The 19,128-nt window shown below is 36.7% G+C and overlaps 1 protein-coding gene across 1 annotated transcript; it reads right to left on the reverse strand.

Moving 5' to 3' along the window:
• Window positions 1–10,635: 10,635 nt before the first annotated feature.
• Window positions 10,636–12,294, reverse strand: LOC135678908 (protein trichome birefringence-like 26). The gene is made up of 3 exons (XM_065192153.1): window positions 12,017–12,294; window positions 11,647–11,924; window positions 10,636–11,579 (listed from the first exon to the last, which is right to left on the reverse strand). Exons 1-3 carry the CDS (start codon window positions 12,204–12,206, stop codon window positions 10,821–10,823), a joined length of 1,227 nt encoding a protein of 408 aa, XP_065048225.1. The 5' UTR covers window positions 12,207–12,294; the 3' UTR covers window positions 10,636–10,820.
• Window positions 12,295–19,128: the final 6,834 nt, after the last annotated feature.

Here is a 19,128-nt window from a genome sequence, read left to right on the forward strand (position 1 = left end):
CTTTCGAAAATTATCAAATGTTTCAGATTTCAATTTCAAAAAATATACCCAACTCATGCGACTATAATCATCCGTAAACAATAAAAAATATTGACTTCCACTAAATGATTTTGTATTCATAGGTCCACATAAGTCAGCATGAACTAATTCAAGACAATTAGATGCTCTCCATGCTTTTCCAATAGGAAATGGTTTTCTACTTTGTTTGCCATAAATACATCCTTCACATACATCAAGCGTATTAATCTTAGGCAATCCAAAAACCATTCCTTTTTTACTTAACAACCTTAAACCTTTAATGTTAAGATGTCCATATCTTAAATGCCATAAACTAGACTCATTCTTTTGAGTTGTGATAAGTGCATGTCTTTCAATATTTGACACATCAAGTGGAAACATCTTGTTTTGTGTCATACAAATATTTACTATAATCAAACCAGATTTCTTATCTCTAATAGTGCATGAACCATCATCAAATATTACTTGATATCCATCATTTACTAATTGTCCAACACTCAACAAATTATGTGATAAAGTAGGAACAAAGAAAACATTATCAAGGTATTTTACCTTCCCTTGATTTGTCTTCACCTCAATTGTTCCTTTCCCTTCCACTTGGATTTGCTTGTTATCTCCAAGTCTAACATTCAACTTGTGAGTCTCATCAATATCTCTAAATATTGATTTTATGCCTGACATATGATTAGAACATCCACTATCCAAAAACCAAATATCATTTGAGATGTTATGAATTTGTGAATGAGTCATAAACAACTTACTATTTTCTTCAGTTTTCTCCACATAGCTTGCTTGCTTTTCTCTTTTCCAGCAATCTGCCTTCATGTGACCAAACTTTTTACAATAGTGACATTGAATTCCACTTTTGTAATTTTTTTGATCATAATTTGATTGCCCTTGTTCATCAAAGTGTCCTCTTCCTCTTCCATTTCCTCTACCACGAAATCCTCCTCTACCACGTCCTCTTCCTGTTGATTTTCTGTCTTCTTTTGAAGTAGAAGACTCTCCCTTAACCTGAAATGCTTTTTCTTCACTTTTTTCAAGTGACCTGTTCAACCTTACTTCATGTGCTTGCAAGGAACCCATTAGTTCATCAAATGAATAAGTAGATAAATCTTTTGATTCCTCAATTGCGGCAACAACATGATCAAATTTCGGAGTTAAACTTCTCAAAACCTTTGCAACAATTATATGATCAGGAAGATGTTCACCATAAGATTTCATTTGACTAACAATTTCAGTCACTCGAGAAAGAAAATCTTGCACCGATTCATTGCTTTTCATGAATAAAATTTCAAACTCACGACGGAAGGTTTGAAGTTTTACCGTAATCACCCTTGATGAGCCTTGAAATTCATTTTGAAGTATCAACCAAGCTTGCTTTGAGGTTGTCGCTGCTGCAATTCTTGAGAAGATCGTCTCATGTATAGCTTGTTGAATGAAGAACAATGCCTTTGAGTCCTTCTTTCTATTCTCCCTCAGCCTGATTTCGTCATCTGGATCTGCATATCCATTCTCTATTAAGTCCCAAAGATCTTGAGACTTGAATAGAGTCTTCATCTTGATACTCCAAAATTCATAACTTTTGCCCGAGAAGATGGGGATAAGGGGTTGAGACACGGAATTGCCGTTAAAAGCCATAATGCCCAGTTCAGATTGAAACTAGGCTCTGATACCACAAATGTTGGAGATGGAAGAGCAAGGAAGAAACAGAATACTACGATACGAGTAAAAAGAATCCTTTTGACTCAAGAAAACTGATGTAGTATTAAAAACAGGAGGAACACTTACAAGATACCAAATGCACACAGACTCTTTATCTTCCTCTCCTCAATCTCAATATCTTGCTAGATGAACTACGGTTTATCTTCCTCTCCTCAATCTCAATATCTTGCTAGATGAACTACGGTCCTATTTATAGGACCTAATGACAACCACCCTATAACTACTAGATCATAAGGTAGTTATTGAAACTACTAGATCATGATTCAAGTGGTTATTGAAATCATCATGTAACCACTAGATCATGATAATAATCTAGATAGATAACTAGAATCAAATCTCAACAATATATTAGATTTTTCTTACCTTTAAATTTGAACCCTTTATATTATTCAACATATATATTCTACTCTAAATCATCATTAAGGAAAGTCATTTTCACATTAAATTATTCAATCTCTAAATTTAAATTGGTAGCCAACTCAAGAACAACCGAAGGATATAAGATATATTAACCATAGATGAGAAAATTTTCTCAAAATCAATACCTTTATTCTAATAAAATCCTTTGTATAAGCTATTTTCTTCCTTTTCAATCTAAACACCTATTTGTTCTTTAATTCTCCTTTCCTATTAGGTAATTTTTCTAAATCAAATATATAGTTCTCTTATTGCATGACAGTCATCCATTTATCGCTTTACTCGTGTAATATAACCTTTTGGTAACTTTTTAGCTCTCCCTAATCAGTAAATAACACATATTTATGAGGAGAATGCCTATGAGAAGGTCGATACTCTCTAATAAATCTTCTCAATTGATGTACAATTTATAGTTCTAGAAGGCCTCGCTCAACGTGTTCATCAACATCATCATTTGTGGCATGTCACTATGATTTTTCTGTTCATCTCCACCATCATCATTAACTACTGTGAGAGGAGGCACTAGGCTCAGATATATACGATTTTCATGAAATGATTTTAGCTTCTAAATTTTCTCAAAATCTTCAATAGTATGATCTTTAAGAAATACCACTTTCGATCACATAATCTATAACCAAATTCTTCATGTGCATGAGATATTCTATTTTTCTATAATGTTTGTAAGAAGATATATTGTTTAGATTTATCATCAATCTTTGATATCTCTTTTTCTATAATGTGAACAAATATCCTACATTCAAATACTCTTAAATGATTAAAAGAAACATCTTTCCCTATCTAGCTATTTTTTATATATCTCCATCAAGTGGTGTTGGAAGAGAAAAGTTGATCAAATCCACTACAATTTTGATAGCTTCACCACAAAAAGAACTTAGAAAATTTAACATGAGCGAGCATATATGAACTATCATTTCAAGTCTGATATCATATTTCTTACCAGTGATTTAAAAAGTGCTATGCACTAAAAGATACCAAGGTTCCAAAATGCCCGAGGCACTAGGCGCGCACGCCCGAGGGAAGCAAGTCGCTAAAATATAAAACATATATTATATAATTAATAAATATAATTATTTAAATAAAATATAATATTAAATTAAAAAATATCAAGTATAAAGTCATAATATCACATTAACAAAAAAATCTCAAAATTTAAAACAATAAATAAAGTTAGTATTATTAAAATTGAAATAATAAATTATTTATCTAATAAATAAAAAATACTATTAATAGTATATTGTTAGTGTTAACAGTATACTAAGTCAAGTGTGAGAAGAGAAGAGACTGGGGTTGTTAACTAAGAGCAGAGGCTGCTGACTAAGAGTAGCAGCAGCGGTGAGCAACAATAGTAGCAGAAACAATGGAAAGTAGCGATAGTGGAGAGAGGCAACGACTACAGAAAGAAAATGTCGACGATGGAAGTTGGGTTAGGGTTGGGGAAGTCATGAGGGGCAGCGAAGAGAGATTGATATCAGTACTTTAGTTGGTTTGATTGAATCAACTAATGCAAATACGATAGAACTAGACCTAACATGCTGGTTCGATTACTTGATTTAACTCAGGCGCTCACCCGAAGCGCTTAGCATCTGGGCTCGGGCGAGCGCCCAAGTGGTGCCTCTTTGAAACGCATCGCCTAGATAGTAAACGAGATGCTTGGGCCTCGTCTCGTCTCGTCTCGCCCGAGCGCCTAGACAAGCACCTTTGAAAATCACTGTTGCTTATAATATATTTCAAATGTTCCTCTATATTTGATTTAAAATATTTAATATTTTAGAAAAAAAATCTAAAATGTAATTCTATATTGCTTACAAGCTAAACAATTAGAGATATACCTGTCATAAAGAAGATTCTTGCTAATAAGAATATAAATACCCGTATTGCTAATGTGGCACATTTAACGTCATAATTCAGTAAAGTTATCAACTGCATTAACTTCACCCTAGATTTATTTTATTTGTGTCATATAGAGGTTATTGTCTTTCCTTTCTTTAGCTAGCACAAGATTACCCATTGTGAGTTTTCATCTTCCATTATTAAAGATATTGGCATAACCTTTATTATCAAGTGCATCTGTAGAAATGAAGTGAAGGCTTATTTCAGAAACATATCTCACATTGTTTAATACAATTGTGCATCCAATATTGATTTTCGCACACATCTTTCCTATGCTCATAATTTTTACCATTGTATCATTTTTCATTCTGACATGACCAGAATCACCACTTGTATAAAATAGAAAAAATTCATGCTGAGAAATTATATGAAATGAAGAAACTAAACAACCCAAGTAGAATCCTGACATGTGAGATTAACTATACTGTCATAATATGTAATAATAACATCACCATCAAATGCAATTGCAATCGTATCTTTTTCTTCTTTCTTTTCTTCGTTGTGTTATTTTGATTGTTCCTTTTTAATATTCTATACTCTCCATCCTATCACAATAATATTTCGAGAGTAGAATTATTGATGCATTATGCATGGCCAGCCATCCAAGCCTCCGCCATGATGGGGATATAAACAGGAATAACCTTTGTATAGGAACAAATACTAGAAGACCAAAATACGCAGCGGAATAAAATGGAAACACAATCAAACAGAACACCAAGATATACGTGGAAAACCCCTTCAATGTGAAGGGTAAAAACCACGGGGCAAACTAGAGATAATCCACTATGAGAATAATGAATATACAAATCTCAATCTCTTGCCCAAAACCCAAGCAACAACCACAAGAGAATAACTGGGATACAAGGATCACGTTACTGCCCACAATATCTAAAACCTCCCAAGTAATCACAGCAAGAGCCTACTGTAGATTTGATCTAACCTGAGATGAGAACACTGCTAGATGATTGTGAACAGTCTCTCTGCGTTGTCCTTGTCTTCTTCCCTTTCTTTCTCTTCCTCTTCTGCCTTGTTCTCCTTCTTCTCTTTGGAATCTCGTCGCTACAAAGATCTGCCTCGTTGCTGCCTTTTTATAGCTTTAATCTGCCTCTAAAACGCAGCCACCACACCCCCCTAATCTTAATTAGGGTTAGGTTAAGAGGGGGTGTGAGCTGTGGGCTGATAAAGCCCACATGGGCTGAATATGGGCCATCAGCCCAACAACCTCCCCCTTCAGCCCATAAGGGAGGCTGTCCCATGACTCCTCAATGTGAAGCCATACCGACCAACTGTCGGCATATCTCCTGTCTTTCTTTTGTTAAGGTCTTCGTCAACATGTCTGCTCCGTTGTCATCTGTATGAATTTTCTGAAGCTGCAACTGCTTCTCTTCAAATACATTTCGAATCCAGTGGTATCTGACATCTATATGCTTTGACTTGGAATGAAACATTGGGTTCTTACACAAATGGATGGCACTCTGGCTGTCACAATGCATCACATAATTTTCCTGTTTCAGCCCCAATTCTTGTAAGAATTCTTTCATCCATAACATTTCTTTGCATACCTCTGTAGCAGCAATATATTCTGCTTCTGTGGTGGAGAGAGCAATACACCTTTATAACATGGATTGCCATGACACAGCTCCCCCTGCAAAAGTAAGTACATAACCTGAAGTAGACTTCCTCGTATCTATATCTCTTGCCATATCTGCATCTGTGTAACCTGTTAACGCAGGTGGTCCACCTCCAAAGCTTAAACAAACCTTAGAGCTCCCTCTGAGATATCTAAAAATCCACTTCACTGCTGCCCAGTGCTCTTTGCCTGGATTTGCAAGAAATCTGCTAGTAACACCCACTGCATATGCGATGTCCGGCCTCGTACATACCATTGCATACATTAAACTTCCAACTGCTGAAGCATAAGGAACCTTTTGCATTTTCTCCTTCTCCTCATCACTTGACGGACTCTGTTCTGAGCACAACTTGAAGTGACCTGCAAGAGGAGAACCAACTGGCTTAGCATTGCTCATACTAAATCTTTCCAATACCTTCTCGATGTATTTCTCCTGTGACAACCAAATCTTCTTGTTTTTCCTGTCACGAGAAATCTGCATGCCTAGTATTTGCTTTGCTGGCCCCATGTCCTTCATTGCAAAAGACTCACTCAGTTCCTTCTTCAACCTGTCAATTTTAGACATATCTTTTCCAAGAATAAGTATGTCATCAACATAAAGTAAGAGAATAATAAAATTCTCACCAAACCATTTGATGTACACACAATGATCTGAAGCCGTTCTTTTGTATCCATTTTCTGTCATAAATGAATCAAACTTTCTGTACCACTGTCTTGGAGCTTGCTTTAGCCCATACAAGCTCTTCTTCAACTTGCAGACAAAATTATCTTTACCTTTGACTTTGAAGCCTTCTGGTTGCTCCATATAAATTTCCTCCTCCAAATCACCATGAAGGAAAGCTGTCTTCACATCTAACTGCTCAACCTCCAAGTCCTGGCTAGCAGCAATACCAAGAGCAACACGAATAGAAGACATTTTAACAACAGGAGAAAATATCTCTTCAAAGTCAATACCTTTCTTTTGACCAAAGCCTTTCACAACCAATCTAGCTTTGTACTTTGGTTGAGAACAATATTCTTGAGTCTTCAACCTAAAAACCCACTTGTTCTTCAAGGCCTTCATTCCATTTGGTAGCAGCACCAAATCATAAGTGTGGTTCTTCTGAAGAGCATCCATCTCTTCCTGCATAGCAACTAACCACTTCTCTTTCTGCTCACTCTCAACTGCTTCCTGGTAACTCTCTGGTTCACCTGCATCAGTAAGCATCACATACTCATCTGTAGAGTATCTTCTGGAAGGTTGACGTTGTCTAGAAGATCTTCTCAATTGAGGTTCTGCGGGAACTTGCTCTCCTACTTCTTCTTGCTCAACATGTCCTGCAGGTAAATCAATATCAGGCTCTACACTATTTTCCTGCACATCTCCCCCATCACCCTGATATACTGGAGGAATAACTGGGTCACAATCTGCTAATCCTTCTACAGAAGTCTTGGCTGGTGCCTTCTTCTTCAAATCCTCAAAGGTTTGATCCTCAAAGAAGACCACATCTCTACTCCTGAACACCTTCTGCTTTTCTGGATCCCAAAGCCTGTAACCAAACTGATCATGTGAGTAACCAAGAAAAATACATTCTTTAGACTTACCATCTAGCTTGGACCTCTCATTATCTGGAACATGTGCAAATGCACGACAACCAAACACTCTCAAATGCCTGTAGGAAACATCTTTCCCTGACCATACATGCTCTGCAACATCACCATCTAGGGCTGTACATGGTGATAAGTTGATCACATCAACTGCAGTCCTCAAAGCCTCATCCCAAAACCTTTTGGGTAGCTTGGCCTGTGAAAGCATACATCTGATCTTTTCCATGATGGTGCGGTTCATCCTCTCTGCAATTGCATTATGCTGAGGTGTACCAGGAACTGTCATCTCATGTTGGATCCCATGCGACCTGCAATAGTCATTAAACAATCCTATATACTCACCACCATTATCTGATCTTATGCATTTCAATTTCCTTTCTGTCTCCCTTTCAACCCTGGCATGAAACTCTTTGAAGACATTAATAACCTGATCTTTGGTCTTCAAAGCATAAGCCCAAACTTTCCTAGAAAAATCATCTATAAAAGTGACAAAATAAAGTTCACCACTTATACCAAGAACATCAACAGATCCACCAGGAGTTTTTGTCCTCAAAGGACCACATACATCTGTATAAACACGGTCTAAGGCATGCATTTTTCTAGACAAAGCAGCACTAGCAAATGAAACTCTATGTTGTTTACCAGCCAAACAATCAATACAAGGGTTCAGATGTATACCTCTGAGATATGGTAATACCTCTCTCTTGGAAAGAGCTTGCAGCCCCTTCTCGCTCATGTGTCCCAATCGCCTATGCCACAACTCCATACTGAAGTCTTTCTCTGTAGCATTTAACTGCTCACCATAAGCTTTAGCCTGCAACCTGTACAAAGTATGACATTTCTTTCCATTAGCTATAACAAGAGAACCCTTACTGAGCTTCCATTGCCCTCTGTGAAATCTGCTTTCATACTCTTCATCATCTAGTCTTCCAACTGAAATTAAATTTAGCCTCAAGTCAACCACATGCCTCACATCCTTAAGTACCAACTTACAGCCAAGGTTGGTCTTTAAATGGATATCACCCATGCCAATGATGTCTGCTGTGCCATAGTTGCCCATCTTGACAACACCAAAGTTTCCAGACCTGTATGTAGCAAAAAACTCCCTCCGTGGTGTAGCATGATAAGAAGCACCTGTGTCAATCACCCACTCAAGATCCTGACACACACAAGAAAAAATATCATCAGAAGGAGACAAAATCAAATAATCACCACCCTGCACTGTAGCTGTAGTATTATCCTTTGACTCTGTAGACTCCACTTCTTTTCCCTTTTTCTTGTTCTTCTTAGGTTGCTTACATTGGTTCTTGTAATGTCCTTTCTCACCACAGTTATAGCAAACAATATCTTTTCTTGATCTTGACTTGCTCCTACCCATACGTGAACTGCTTCTAGACTTTGACCTTCCTCTGTTCTCTGAGATAAGTGCCTGTGAATCATTCTGAGATGTTGCCGAACTCTTTCTTCTCAACTCCTCATTCAACAAACTGCTTGTTACTTGACTCATAGTGACAATACCATATGGCGCAGAATTACTAAGGGAAACCACCAGTGTCTCCCAACTTTCTGGTAATGAACTGAGAAGTAACAATGCCTGCAACTCATCATCAAGAGACATTCTCATAGAGGATAACTGGTTAGTAATACTCTGCATTTCATTCAAATGCTCAGCAATAGAAGTACCCTCTCTATATTTTAGGTTCACAAGTTTTCTGATCAAAAAAGCTTTGTTGCCAGCTGTTTTTCTTTCATAGAGACTTTCCAATTTTTTCCAAAGAGAATATGCAGAAATTTCAGTAGAAACATGGTGAAATACACTATCATCAAGCCACTGTCTAATAAATCCAATTGTTTTTCGATATAACCTCTTCCACTCATCATCTATCATAGTTGTAGGTTTTGCACTATCCCCTTGCAAAGGTCCATACAAATCTTTGCAATACAAGAGATCTTCCATTCTTGGTTTCCATATCATCCAATTATTTCCATTCAAACTAATCATGCGAGAAATATTACTGGCCTCCATGTTCAAATACAAAAATTAAATCACCAAAACCCCGCTCTGATACCAGTTGATGGGGATATAAACAGGAATAACCTTTGTATAGGAACAAATACTAGAAGACCAAAATACGCAGCGGAATAAAATGGAAACACAATCAAACAGAACACCAAGATATACGTGGAAAACCCCTTCAATGTGAAGGGTAAAAACCACGGGGCAAACTAGAGATAATCCACTATGAGAATAATGAATATACAAATCTCAATCTCTTGCCCAAAACCCAAGCAACAACCACAAGAGAATAACTGGGATACAAGGATCACGTTACTGTCCACAATATCTAAAACCTCCCAAGTAATCACAGCAAGAGCCTACTGTAGATTTGATCTAACCTGAGATGAGAACACTGCTAGATGATTGTGAACAGTCTCTCTGCGTTGTCCTTGTCTTCTTCCCTTTCTTTCTCTTCCTCTTCTGCCTTGTTCTCCTTCTTCTCTTTGGAATCTCGTCGCTACAAAGATCTGCCTCGTTGCTACTTTTTTATAGCTTTAATCTGCCTCTAAAACGCAGCCACCACACCCCCCTAATCTTAATTAGGGTTAGGTTAAGAGGGGGTGTGAGCTGTGGGCTGATAAAGCCCACATGGGCTGAATATGGGCCATCAGCCCAACACGCCAATGATGATGAAGGTGAGAGAGATGGACAACGAACGTATGATGCACCTGCAAGATAGGATGGCACAGTGGCATGTAATCTAAAAGAGCAAACGCAGACCAACAGTGTGGTTGATATGAATCCCACCCTTTTCTGTGAACTTGTGGGTGCACAGTCTGATTCAAACCCAACACGTGAAACTTGATTTGATCGCGTTAATTTGGACGCAAGACCATCTAATAATATATTTGATTAGAAACTTCAATCATTGACGAGCAAGATCTATTTTTTTATAGTCTTCCTATTTAGTATAATGTAATCGATTTGGTCTCAATTTAAATTAGAGCACTGATTATAGTGTGATTTTTCTAGAAAAAAAATATATTTTTTGTATTTTTCAATCCGTGTTTCCCATTTTATTTTTTTCAAACAGCATTCTTGTCTCACTTATAATGTTTTGCAAGGTTTATATATATATATATAAACTTCTTTTTTGAGTGTTGATACTATGAGCACGAATTGTCATCGATTGATTTTATAATAGATTATCTTGAAAAAAAATAAAGCAAATTAAATAATTTGGTATGCCTTTTATTCAATTTTCTTCTTTTAGACAGAATTGGTTTGAGTGACAAAATTGGAACAGATCGATATGATATTAACTATTCTAATAAAAATTGAGCTGAATTCATTAATATCCAAAAATGGCACTGAAATCATATTGACAAGGCTAGAATGCGTAAGCCATTCCATTGACATCATTCTCAAGCAGCAAAGCGGTGAAGAACAAGAACACGACACTCGTTTGTCACATAAAGATCACTCCATATCTTATTCCACTGTCCAAACCTAGGAGAAATCATCTTCACAACATCAGAAAGCAGACCTCAGTTCTTCATCGCCCATCAGAATCTCCATAAACATGTCATTCCAGATATCAATTGCCCCAGGCAAGCACCAGTGAAGGCAGTCGTTCTGTGGCTTCTTGCTGATGTCCGGGTGGAATCTCCTGTAGGGTCCTGGATGCCCATCTGGCCTCAGAGCAGAGAGACGGTAAGTGTCAAGCAGTCTCACCCTCAGCCCACTCCTCACCCCTTCCTGGAACCCCTCCTCCTCCACTTCTCTCATCACAACATCCACTGGGTCAGCAGCGTACTCACTCTCCTTGTAAGGCTTCGTTCTGTTGCAGATCCCCCCATTGTACCACATCCCATGCTCGAAGTGGGTGGGAGTCCAGGTCCTGAGAACCACCAGGGCCTTGTGCTCTGAGCTGCTCACGAAGTCGAACACAGATCGGAGTGCTCTCCGATAAGAATAGCCCATGCCGAGTTCCGTCAGATTCATCCCCGTGCACAAGTGGCAACCGACGACTGTGTTGTTCTCCCAGAATATGGTTTCTCTGAGGAACCACTGGCCACCAGAAATCATCACGTAGTCGTACTTGTGGTATTGGCTCGTCCAGGTATCGTCGAGGACGTCGAGATAAAGCTGGATGTGGTTTTTGGAGATGGCTTGCGTAGATTTGATCAGGAAAGGAGCCCAAATCAGCCCCAGTGTGACGTTGTGAGAAGGAAGGTGCCATGTTTTGGTCTGAAATGTTTCGTCATGGTAGACCAGCACAGCTTCTTCCACCTGAGAAGGGAGCAGAGAATTGAAGTCTCGAAAGCTAAAACTAAGGAATATCTACAGTTGGGAGTACCTCGGAGAGAAGGCAAAGCAATGACTCCATCTGGTTGCGGAAGACTGAATCACCCACAAATCCCAAGGATTTGTTCCTCAGACGATTCAAGAACTTGTTTGCGTCGAATCGAGGCAACTCACAGCCATATGGCTTCCACCTCCAGTGAAGATAGCCAGTGTCAGGCCGGCCGTTCGTCAAGCAGTCTTGATAAGAAGATATGAAGCTGCAGGTTGAGTTGCTGTAAGCTGGATCTCGAGCGTCAGGGATCCACTCTCCGGAAGAAAGATCACATTGTCCTGCATGCATCACCGTTTCAAGAATTGCATTCGACGACCTCGATGGACTTGATCTAACAAAAAAGCATTGCTTCGCGAAAGATGGTAGGTACCTGTCGAAGCGATCACGGCTAGAATCTCAGCATTCTCGGAGGAGGAGGTGTCAGCTGTGGCTGTGTACAAGAACGGTTGGTAGGACAAAGCCATGATGAGCGAAGACCCCAAGAGAATAACCAGGAACTTGCACACACCATCACGGAAGCCAATGCATGGCTCTGCTTCAGGCTCGACTTCCTTCCCCATGGCTGGCTGTAGCGTTATGTTTCAAGGACAGAGGAAGAGAGCAGGGATACTTAGCTGAGGGCTGGTTGGCTGGCATATATCAAAAGGAAGAGGGAAGGAAAAGGGAGCAAGAAACAGGGGAGGATCTACCTCTGTTATTTTGGTTGTAGATTTAACGTGAACAACTATACAAAAATCTGCATGCGCAAAGCGTGAGCAATTTGCGTTCTATTTCTTACAGTTTTCCCAGCGAAGCAAAATGTCTCAGAAACTGGGCCTGCCACCGACTGAAGTTGCATTCGGCTGGAATGCTGGGCCTTACAGTTCGCCCAGCGAGGCTATTACTTTCATGGCTGTAATGCTGTGTTCTGAGTGCAGAGGAAGGGAACAAAGGATTGATTGGCTGGCACATAAATATAAAAGGTAAGATGGAAGGGAAGAAACCAAGAAAAGGGAGTATGGAAGAGTAGAAGAAGGAGGAGGATCTCTCTCTCTCTCTCTCTCTCTCTCTCTTTGTTGTTGTTTTTGTCGTGTATTAAACGTTAACAGCTAAACAAAAATCTGAATGCGTAAAGCGTGAGGGCAAAATGTATAAGAAACGGAGCCTGCAGGTGGAGGTGGTGAGATGACTGAAGTTACACACGCCATGGTTAAGCAGATGCAAAGGTAAGATGTTGGTGAGAGGAACTTTAGCTTCATATGTAGTTAGTTTCCCTTTGATTGAATGAGAAATTACTTGGGTAGATTAGCAGGGTCCAGAATCTCACATGATCATCACCCCCAGCAGCACCTGTCTCCTATATACACTGACAGAAATGAGAAACTTACCCTAGCAAGAGATATCATGCCTCGAAAGAAAATAATAATAGGGTCAAACTCTGACCGTAAATTCTCTCTTCCGTTCCACCTCGAGCTCACGTAGCTCATTCTTCGGTGGATGTATCTCTTGACCCGAGCAACGTTATCGGAAGACAATTAGTGCTGCACATGGATCCCACACGAAGAATAATCGACACAAACCTATTGATTTGATTGCTTTGATCTACAATTACCTACGGTGACAATTAGTGCTGCACATGGCTCTTCACCATCTGTGCACTCAATAAGGTAAGGAAGTTTTCTACTAACTTATGCCATGTGCAAACGAGCAGGGAAGCATGAGAGTTTATCTAAGCACATATGAGAACAAGTAAGGGTAACCTAGATTCAATTCAACTAGCAATGGTGTCTGGAGTTCCATAAGCTGTTTTGCACGTGAAGGCTTATTGAGTTGAGAGTTGTAGAATTTTGTAGTAAGCAGGGTATCCATGTGATCCATATGCAGCATTAATTGGGTATATATATATATAACACTCGATAACTTGCTAACTCAGTAAAATCCAAGACCAACTAAAAAATCATTAACAATCACCTAGAAATTTGCAATTGTAAAAATTTATATAATCATAAAATCAATAATTTATCATAAATTTATATCAACATAAAGTTTAAAATTTAATATTCTAGACTTCCAAATATGAGAGGTCCTTTAACCATCTTAATAAGACATATCAATTCAGATTTGTTTGAAAATACATTACAAGTATAATTTTATAATGACATTATGTTAAACCGACAAAGACTTACCAAAATCTTCTAGTATTCCACTGTCTCAACTCAATCCTTAATATTGCAATGAGTGATAAATTAACTTGAAAATTTTATATAACAATATGGTGAACTATAAAACTCAGTAAATGACATGGCAAAGAGATAATAGATTATATGAGCTTAAAATCAAACTGCAAATCATGGATTCAACAACTAGAGATGTCATTTCATTATATACAAGAATTATATATTTTATTTCATTAGATACAAGAATCATAGATTTTATTTTATTAGATATAGGAATCATAGATGTTATTACATTAGATACAAAAATCATAGATATCATTTCATTAGAAATAAGAATAGTAGATGTTATTTCATTAGAAACACACTAAGATAGCAAAGAGCAATATATAAACTACTCAATATCAAGAAGCAAGTCACTAGCTCATGAATATTGTTATATTTGATATTTATTTTGATTCATTCATAGTAATAGAGTAAATAATATTTAAGAGTATATCAATGGAGTAAACCATTTAGGAGCACAAAGAATGCATATGCAAGTTAAAGAAATACAGAGAGTGAAATAGGATCGTAACATAGTATGATATATCAATTTCTTTATGACCATTAATATTAGTCTTCCAAGTTTGGGAGATCCATCCACTCACAATTGAATAAAGTCATTGAGGCCGACAAAAGCATCACATGCTCTATAGATCACATGCTCTAGACAAAAGCATCACAGGTTGCAAGTAACCATTGGCCAATTTGCGAGGGCAATAATAGTTATTGCTCTCTCTCACCTTTTGCATAAACAATTTTAACGACAAAAGTCTTCCTAAAATATAACACACGTAGTTTAAAACCAATCTTTTGCACAAACAACCTAGCTCTAATACCACTGTAGGGAAATCTAGGGATGACATCACATGCGCAATGGAAAAATAGAAAACAAAATCATTAAATTTTTTAAAAAGTGTGTTTGTTGTCATGCAAAGATTGGTGCACAAAATCCGCAAAACTGAAAACTGTATATATGAAAGATTGTGTTACCTAGGGAGATCGTATATCTTTGAATCTCTAAAGATCTGTAAGAGAGGGTGAAGAAGGTCAAGCATCATCCTCTCTAACAGTGACGACGCTCCTCAAATCTATAGGCCTACTATTTGAGGAGAAGAAGGGGAGAGGAGAATAGGAGATAGTAATCAAGAAAAGTTCTAGCCTATGAACCTTTGGTTCCCTCCTATTTATAAATGTTCCCTATCAACTTAACCCTAATGAATCTTGCTAAATTGGGTATTGGATCTCCATCCAACTACCCAAACCTTTTAGATTAATGGATCTCTATCCAATAATCTCCCATTGGCTCTTATTGGATCTCATATATAAGATCCAATAATACATAGGCTTATTGGATATCCAATAAGATAGGGGCTCTAGCGGATATCTCATATCCGAACCTCTACTTGTCACAATGTCTACCAAATGTATGTGACCCTCTAGGCCCAATATCGAGCTGGCCGTGAGTCATACCTATTAGAACTCCTTTTGGCTCAGTAAATTATTATCTCCATAATAACTCACTTGACTCATCGATTGCGGACGTACTAGGTCACTACGTCGTAGTTCATAGACGATACAGGAGAATCCAATCCATTAGACCTGTGTGTCCTTAGTTACTATGTATCTATAGCCCCTCATTTATCTAATACCCGAGAGACTGTATACTAGGCATGGTACTGTCAGGCCCATACGGTTTCTCTTCTAGTCTTATTCTAATCAGATTCTCTCGGAGAACTCTTTCTCTCAATAACCTTGGCCAAGGATTTGTCTGTTATTATTTTACTATTCTAACACCCCACTTAGTCCCACACGTAAAACTTAAGTACTCAATTAAGTTTTAATAAACCAAATAAAAAAATTGAATAGAAAAAAATCTTTAAAATCTATATAAATTAGTACAAAAAGCATAGTATTTAAATCAACATACTAAAAAATTTTGATAATTAAAACTAATTTTACTAACTAATAGTTGAATTTTTCATATCCTATATAAAAGTTTATTATTTTCTTCGGTCACATTTTAGGTTTTTCCTACTTAACTCATATAAGATTAGAGTTAAGATTTTTTAATTAACCCCTATGAGTCTCAACACTTAGGTCATGTGTGGGACCATAACAAATCTCCCCCTCACACCCATGTGGAGAGAGCCTCTATCTCTATTATCTCTTTATAAGCAATAAGATTTTCTAAAGGTAATAATTTAGTTATCATATTTGATATATTCTTATCAATATAAATTTTCTCAATATATAATAACTTCATATTTCAAATCCAATAATACTTAACATCAATATACTTAAACTTGGAATGAAATGTTAGATTTTTACTACAATGAATATCACTTTGATTGTCGCAATGTAAAATAAACTTTTCTTACTTGAGTCCCGACTCTTCTACATATTTTTCATTCATAAGAGTTCTTTACAAGTTTCTATATAACTATATATTCAACTTTAGTAGAGGATAAGACAATACATTTTTATAGTTTTGACTATCAAGTTACTGTTTTCAATGAAAATAATATCAAATAATCAGAGGTAAACTTTATAAATCAATATCACTAGTCATATCTATATCTATATAGTCAACTAACACAAGCTTTTCGATACCAAGGACAAACATGATCTAAAAATACCTTTAAGATACTGAAAATTCCATGTAACTACTGCTCACTTTTTCTTTTCGCCAAAGTTATAAGGTATTTTTTTCATATCTTCTTTTATCTTTATCACTTGTTTGATATTGCTTCCAACTCAAATTGAAATGACTTATAAGTTGACAACAGATAGGATTTGACTTGTGCATGTTAAATCTACTAAGAATTTTTTTAATATATCTCTTTTGAGATAACTATAATTTATTATTATTCTTTTCACAAATAATCCTTATAGCAAGAATATGTTTAGCAGGACCCAAGTTTTTTATATAGCAAAAACTTAGCTTAACTCTCTTTTTAGATCAGCAACTTTCTTAGCATCATTAACAACAATTAACATATCATCCATAGCAAGAGAATAATAAAATTATCCTCAGAAAAATAACTCATATAGACATAGTGATCAGAAGTAGTCCCATCATACTCATCATCTATCATAAAAGAATTAAACCTTTTATACCATTATATTGATGCTTGCTTAAAACTATATAAACTCTTCTATATTAGATTTTTCTTACTTTAACTTTGAACCCTTTAGATTATTCAATATATATTTTCTTCTTCATATCATCATAAATTGGTAGCCAACTCAAGAATATAAGATATATTAACCATGAATGAGAAAATTTTCTCAAAATCAATAGCTTTATTCTAATCAAATTCTTTCGTAACTAATTTTGCTTGGTATCTAAACTGTGAGCTATATTCTTCCTTTTCAATCTCAATACCCATTTGTTCTTTAATGCTTTTTTCCTATTAGGTAATTTTTCTAAGTCAAATGTGTGATTCTCTTGCAAGGATTTCATATGACACTCATCTATTTATCTTTTTACTCATGTAACATAACCTCTTGCTAACTTTCTAGTTCTCTCTCATTAATAAATAACATATACTTATGAGAAGAATACCTTCTCACCTTTGAGAAGGTCGATTCTCTCTAATAAATCTTTTTAATTGATGTTTAATTTATGATTCTAGAAGGCCTCACTCAACATGTTCATCAACATCATCATTTGTGGCATGTCACTATGATTTTTCTATTCAATCTCCACCATCATCATTAACTATAGTGAGAGGAGGCACTAGGCTCGTATCTATATGATGTTCACGGAATGATTTTAGCTTCTGAATTTTTTCAAAATCTTTAATAGTATGATATTTAAGAAATACCGCTTTCTTATTTTTAGGATCTCATAATCTATAACTAAATTCTTCGAGCGTATAAAAGACTCTCTTTTTCTAAAATATTGTACATATTGGAAAATCTAGGAATGACATCACAAATGCAATAAAAGAAGAGAAAACAAAAACTCTAAATTTCCCAAAAAGGTATTTATCGTCGTGTAAAGATTTGTGCACAAAAACTCATAAAACTTAAATCAATGTGTGAGATAGTGTTTACTTAGGGAGATCATATATTCATGAATTCCTACATATTTATGAGATTGGATGAAGGAGTTCAAGTGCTCTCATCTCTAGCGGTGATCCACATAGTAGGACTGTGACGACGGTCCTCAAATCATTGCTCAAATCTCCATATCTACTATCTAAGGAGGAGAAGGTGAGAGGAGAATAGGAGGTGGCAACTAGGAAGCCCCAACCTATAGGCCTTTGGCTTCCTAGTTAACTTAACCTTAATAGATCTTGTCCTATTGGGTATTAGATTTCTATTCAATTACCCAAGCCTCTTAGATTAGTGGATCTCTACCCAATAATCTCTTATTAGCTCTTATTGGATCTCATCCATGAGATTCAATAATTCAGGGGTTTATTGGATATCCAATAAGATAGTGGCTCTAGCAGATATCTCATATCCGAGCCTTTACTTATCGCAATGCATACTATATGTGTATGACCCTCTAGGCTCAATATCAAGTTGGTTGTAAGTCATACCTATCAAAACTTCTTCTGGTTTAGTGAATTATTATCTTCATAATAATTCACTCGACTCATCGATTGCAGACGTACTAGGCCACTATGCCGTAATCCCTAGATGATACAAGGGAATCCAATTCTTTGAACCTATCTATCTTCAATTATCATGTATCTATAGTCCCTTATCTATCTAATATCTCATAGACCATATACCGAGCATTGTGCTATCAGACCCATACGGTTTCTCCTCAAGTCTCGTTCTAATTAGTTTCTCCCGGAGAACTCTTTCTCTCTCAATCTAAATGACCTTAGCCAAGGATTTATTTGAGCAAGAATATACATGATATTTCTCTCATGATACCGACCGATTGTACTAGATCTGAAACTTCCAAATCTATAAGTTTGGTATCAAAGAGTGGAGTACTCATATAGGACATCATTGGTGTCTCATGTCTAAGAACCAGATATATTATTGGGATGACATAATCATTATTTGACGATAGGTATCATTAACCATTCAATATTTCGTAAGCAAATCAATCAGTGAACTTATTCTCTAATGAGCACCTGCACTGTATCCCTAGTGTCCTCACATGAGCAGCTATAAGACCAGCTGTCTCTATCATATAGACGGTATATAGTACACCGGTCTATCCAGTTATCTTGATATCCCTCTTGAGTAACTTATGACTAGGATTATTTAAGGTCTATGTTTAAAGGTGAATCAGTCTCATTATCGTAATCTCATTACA

This window comes from Musa acuminata, chromosome BXJ1-1 (genome assembly GCF_036884655.1).
Source record: "Musa acuminata AAA Group cultivar baxijiao chromosome BXJ1-1, Cavendish_Baxijiao_AAA, whole genome shotgun sequence".
Lineage (NCBI taxonomy): Eukaryota > Viridiplantae > Streptophyta > Magnoliopsida > Zingiberales > Musaceae > Musa > Musa acuminata.